General features: G+C 41.9%; 1 protein-coding gene across 1 annotated transcript in view; it reads right to left on the bottom strand.

Moving 5' to 3' along the window:
* Positions 1 to 586: 586 nt before the first annotated feature.
* DDX20 (DEAD-box helicase 20) overlaps positions 587 to 6,235 on the bottom strand; it is a 75,257-nt gene continuing 69,608 nt past the window's right edge. The window contains exons 14-15 of the mRNA XM_068258892.1: positions 5,750 to 5,851; positions 587 to 1,782 (exon numbers count right to left, since the gene is read on the bottom strand). Of these exons, the coding sequence (XP_068114993.1) occupies positions 611 to 1,782; positions 5,750 to 5,851 (1,274 nt within the window). The 3' untranslated portion in view covers positions 587 to 610. The remainder of the gene's footprint in view (positions 1,783 to 5,749; positions 5,852 to 6,235) is intronic.

The following is a 6,235-nucleotide window of genomic DNA, read 5'->3' as shown; positions in this document are numbered from 1 at the left end:
TTGGCTTGTGCCGATGACGCGATCAGTACAAGCCGTTCACTAGAGGGAGAAGTGCGGAGGAGGTCGGTGATCCCCCCAGGAAATGCTGGATTAGGTAAGACAGCTGCCGCTTCACTCCACTACATATACAGCGGGAGACATGGGGAGATAAGCGATGGCACAGGTACAAAGCGTACACACAGGGGAAAGATAGGGGTGGGGGACAATGCAGGCAATCCCCGACGTGGCAAAGGGTCGGCAGTTCGCATCGATGGGCGTTTGTAAGTTGGGGATTCCCTGCATTTGCCATTTTTTGGGGGGAGAAAAAGTAAGTCTTATGTGGCGGCAAATATGGTATTACATGCCTTAAATGGATTACAAATGGCCTGTAAGAACGAAAGGTGCCCATAAGTAGGGAAATGACTGTATTGTTTATTTTATCTTTCCCTGTGTTCTGAAATCAATAAAGGTATGTGCTGTGTTTGAATTATGTAGGAGTCTATACAATTTCCTTTTTTACATGCACAATTTCACAGAGTCCAAAGACAGTCTATGGAACTGCAAACAGGAAAGAAAGAAGAAGAAGAAAAAAAAAGACACAAACCACTTTTTCTGAGAGAAAGGAATTTAATTATGGCTTTAGCATCTCATGAAGATACACAGAGTGCATGTGATAGGCAGACATCCAGTTGGAGCATTTGTACACATTCCTGTAATAAGAATTAGAAGCAGCAGAGTGGTAGGTTTGCCATGCTTGATAGTATGACCGCCAATAGTCAGCATAGCTCATGGCACCATATGGAAAGCCAGCAGGATTCCTGTAGTTCAGCTGGTACATATCATCCTGCGTTTCTTGGCACAGCTGTCTTCTGGAAATAGGAGCAACCTTTTTGCCTCGTTTTCGAGGCTTGATCGCTTTGCCAAAAACCGGCTCTTCAACGTTACACTGAGCTTTAGCTTTGACCAAGCTTGACTGCTGCACCTCCTCTACTGAGACTTTACTATCTTTTAAATTTAAAGTGCAAACAGCAGCCCCATCCGTCCTTTCCGTGTAGAGATCTGGGCAAGAACTTGAAAGTTCCATAGACTTCTGCTTCTCTTGAGAATGAGTAGATTCTTCACTAAACTCACCGCTTTCTGATAGAGAGCTTGATGAACTACTGTCAGTCGGCTCTGAATTGCGACTGCTAAGGTCACAAACATCTGGGAGATTGGGAGCATCTGAGGACATTTCTACACTATCTTCCATTGCGTTGGTTTCAGCCATTTGATTGTCTTTATGACTTCCGCTACCTGTGTACACACGTATGATCTCTACGTGTTTCTCCAGTCCTTCCTTAATGAACTGCTCATAGTCTTCAACAAGCTCAGCAAAAGATGACGTGCAAACTACAGGACGCTTGAATGAAGACAAGCTTGGAATTTTAGGCAGTGAATTTTCCAACCCATCGTGAACCCTGTTGTCAGTTGGCATGTTCTGTGCAGCTGGTTTAGGCTTACATGTATCGTTTTGTCTTTTAGGCAATCTAGTGGTCTCCACGTTCGATGGTCGCTCTGAGCTTACTTTTTCCATGGTTTTCTTTTTAACAGCCTTTTTTGGCTCAGACTGGACAGCTTTGGTAGCTTTCTTGGTTTTTGAGGGCTCTAGATATGGATTATCAACATGGCTTTTCACATCATCATCTAAGCTGGCTTGAGAATGTAAACTTTTGGATACGGTTAACTGTTCAGGTGGAGCATCCAAAGAAGTTACCTCAATATTCCAATCACTAACTTCTTCCATCAGTCCGTCTGGAATTGGATCTGTAGATGCAAGAGATATTTATTTTACATGAATCCTCGTGAAGCTAAAAATGTGCCACTATCTCACAGCAGCACGTTTATATTGGACCTTTCATCAACAATTACATTGTAAGGCCCCTTTCACACTGGTGCGTTGCATTACTCTCTTTTGCTGCAGGGTAATGCTACGCCAAAGTCTCTAGGGCATTTCATACCTGGCGCAGTGTGACACAACAGCGCATTGCCAGGCAACATGCATGGCTACCGTAAATCATGCGTCTATGGCGACGCAGAGATTTTAAAATTCTTGGCGTCTGTGTTCGGATCACATGCGCAGAAACTTATTTTTTCAATACACTTCCGTGCAATTCAAATTTTGGCCACAGGAAGTGAACGCTAGAAAGCCTCACTTCCTGCTTGGCTTGCAGCCAGAAGGAAGATTAGCGCGCATTGCTGCGGTAATCCCTGAAGGCTGTTTTTAGCATTGCGTCCAGCACACCGCAATGCTCTTATACTGCTGGTTGCCAGTCTGAAACCGGCCAAAAGCAAACCTGTGAGGTTAGTTGAATTAAAAGTTAAAAGATTCTCACCTCGGGAGAGGGAAGCCTGGCTAACCTTGGCACTCCAGCTGTGACAAAACTACAAATCCCATCATGCCTCTGCCTCCCAGAGTTATGCTTAGAGCTGTCAGAGTATTGCAAGTCATGGGACTTGTTCTTCCACCACAGCTGGAGTGCCACGGTTAGCCATCACTGCTGTAGATCCTCTAGAGCACAGGTGTCGAACTCCAGGCCTGGAGGGCCAGATCCATGCCAGTGTTTAGGCTGGACTGAGAAAGAGAGGAATGTGTTCTACCTGATGGACCCCACCTTTCCTAATTCAGTCCCATTAATTCATTTGAGCTGTGTCAAAAATGTGGGAGGACCTTTGCCCTCGTAGAATTGGTTTGACATGCCTGCTCTAGAGGCTTCCCCCATCCTCCTCCAGCAGGCCATTCAAGCACAAAGACCCCCTAAAGCACAGGCGCACTACACCTGTTAAGTAGCACAGACCCGCTCTGGCTTTGGCGGAAACAGCCATGCATGCTGCGGACAAGTTCTTGCCAATGGTTTTTCGGGAGACACAGCGTTGGTAAAGCCCAGTGGTGGAGGAGGACAAGTAAAGAGTCTAGATTACTGACAAACCACCAGTCAGATGCATATAATAGAGTCCTCCTCAGTAAGCCAAACTGAACAGTGTTTGACCAAATATAGTCACAATGTCACACTTACAATATCATGCTTGGAGTGCGGCAAAATTGTAATCAGCAATAACACATAATGCTTCTAAATATAAAGTTCCCCACCTTACAGCATTATAATCCTGTAAACTGTTGTGCAAACCTCCAGGACAACATATCACACTAAGCTCAAAGTCAAAGAGACAGAGTATAACACATTTGTCACTCAGACGGACGGTGTGGGATCCATCCAGAATTCCTTTGCAATTTACTGGTAGATACGATCTACCTCATGGGCACCCCTGCTTTAAAGGGTACATGAACTGAAATAATGAGATAAACATGTGTATGTACAGTCACACATCTACTAAGAACTAGACTGTGTTCCTTTTACTTTTACTATAAAGCCTCATACACATGCACAAGAAAAAAGTCTCCTGCTGGGATCAAGACTCTCAATCCCTTGAACGACAGTTTGGGCCAACTTCTGTACAGACATATAACTAGCCTAGAAGCTAGCAACACTTCTGTTACTATGGAAGGGACGACACCTGACACTTGTTAGAGCAGCTTCTTGAGGGCGTGTGATTGGGAGAACAATCCTCTCACAGGTCGAATTTTTAGGACCAAGGCAGCCTTTATTGGCCGCCCCGGGTGAATTTTATCAAGTGTGCGTATGTAACTTTAACATTAAGAATCTATGGCTCTAAATCTGCAGTTGTAACTCTCACGAATAACTATGCAGGAGAACAGAGGCGCCAAAAGGATAAAAGGAAGCTAAATGAGCTTAAAAAAAACAAATTCTTGGTAAAACCAAAATTTGGTAAAACCAAATTCTTCATCAGGCAATAATGGAGCAATAGCATATGTGGTCAGTAGAAGAGCCAGGCACATTTGACAGAGGTGCCTGGCTCTTCTACTGACCATATAGGATATTGCTCCGTTGTTATGGCCTGATGAAGCGGGATCAAACCTGCGAAACGCGTTGCATATTTGGAGTTCATAATATTAACATTTACTCTATCTAGTAACCATTTACCAGTACATATTACACTATTGGGGCTCTTGGTGTTCCTTGTTTTTATCTCATGAATAACTTATTAGGTTTGTAAAACTCCTGTGTGGTCGAGAAAAACATGCTAAGTGCAAGGGACAGAAAACAAATTCAAAAGTTTAAGATCTGTCAGTACTATATGAGAGTTGAATAAAAAAAAAAACCCAAAAACTGCTGTCATAATGTATATCTGACGGTTTAAAAGAAGACTTTAACCTTTACATACAAAATAAGACTATGAGATTCCAGGAAACTCTTGCTTAGTAGTGTGGCTATAGATATGGTTGTTTATCTCTAAAGTTTCACTTCTGTTTTGCTTCAACCTTATCTTGTTCATCAGTAAGGTTGTACAAATACTGTAAATCAGGAAACATCATCTAAATATAAACAGTGTAATCTGATTAAACTACCGGACATCTCTATGAACTTCAGTGCATGTCAAAAACAGGAAACTGTCTGTTTAAAGCTACAGCAAACCACAGCATTACATTGACTATATACGCTCTCGCTTTCTCCTGGTGGGTCCCATTCCATCTGCATTTCCAATTTTTGTAATTGGTTCATATTTGTAATAAAGCTTGGCACACAAGAAGGGGCAGAGCTAATATGAGAATTGTAAAGGATCTAGTTCTAGGTTGCCGATTTAGAGTGCCGTAGGGAGTCATCAGCCGTTTTAAAATTTGCATAATGGTGCTTTTCATGGACCATCCCTTTTTCCTGTGCAAACTACTACTTAGCACCATGCTAACTAGGGTGCTAAGTAGTTTACATGTGCTAACTACTTAGCACCCTAGTTAGCACGTGCAAAGCATGTTAGCACATGCAAAGTGGCTTTTCACTGGCATGCTAACACTCAGCACCCTTTTCTGAATCAAGCCCTGTGTGTGTCACACAGTCACACCTAACTTACCAGTCCAGCTCAGTAGCTAAAGGCAAAGAAGAGAAAGTAAGTAGTACTGCAGGTCTTGCAATTCACATTTAGATACTTGTTGGGGTACCAACAATGATGGTGGTGAGGCACCGTTTACATATCTTAAAATAATGAACTAAATTGCTTATTCTTTTAGGCTACAACCCCCACGTCTTTTTTTATGGCTACCAGGGACATGGCCACTCCTAATGAGCTTCTCCTTTTCCATTATGTATTCCTTTCACCACCTCTACAATATGACCAGTACAGATGACAAAGTTCCCCAGCAGCCTGGCGTCCCACTCCTCATGTGCATTTGTGAAAAAGTCATTGGCCCATATGCAATTAACTTTTTCGCCTGAGTTATCTCCTAGGAGATAAAATTTCATCTTCTCTTTAAACTAACTTTTCAGCATTTTACAATTGAAAACGTACCCAAAAGCTGTTGAAAAGTATTTTCATATTTATTTTGAGTATTGTCTTGCTTGCTGGTAGCTTAAAATGCATTTTATGAAAGTTGTAAAAATATCGCCTAGGAGAAAACTCAGGAGAAAAAGTGAATTGCATATGGGCCATTGTGTGGGTATCCTGGAGGACACACAAAGGCCAGGATACAGGGGATCAGTGATGTACTAACCGCAGTTTTACTGGCCAGAAAAAAGTAATTTGGCTCTAACTAATTTGTACTTTTATAATGTAGAAATAATTTAAAACAAAAATTTTAAAACTGTAGAAGATCCATTTTATCCTAACAATAACAAAAGAAATTAAACCATGAATGCAAAAAATAAATAATGAGTTTTACCAGGAAGAGGAAGTAGTTGAAGTTTGCACTTTTGAGCTACGGACATCATTAAATTTTCTTCTTCTCCACGACAACAATAAGAAACAGAGAGACCATAGGTACCTGGAAGTACAGTAAGGAACCTTACTTAAAGTGCAACTCCAGCCTAAACAAACATACTGTCATTAAATTACATTAGTTATGTTAATTAAAATAGATAGGTAATATAATCTCTTACCCACCCTGTTTTAAAAGAACAGACAAATGTTTGATTTCATGATGGCAGCCATCTTTGTGGTTGAAAGGAGGTGAAAGGGAGCATGAGACACAGTTCCAACTGTCCTGTGTCTTGATCACCCCTCCCAGTTGCTGGGCAACATGAACAACAACATAGGAAACCCGATCATGCTCTGCACAGCATGAGGGAAAGAAAGGCCAGGCTTTTTTTCTTTGATGGGTGGAGCTTAGCTAAAAATGCAGCGAAAAATGATGCTTTGGCAAGAAAAA

Source organism: Hyperolius riggenbachi, chromosome 10 (genome assembly GCF_040937935.1).
Source record: "Hyperolius riggenbachi isolate aHypRig1 chromosome 10, aHypRig1.pri, whole genome shotgun sequence".
NCBI lineage: Eukaryota > Metazoa > Chordata > Amphibia > Anura > Hyperoliidae > Hyperolius > Hyperolius riggenbachi.
The sequence above is the reverse complement of the archived record's forward strand: the minus strand, read 5'-3'. Positions and strand labels throughout refer to the sequence as shown.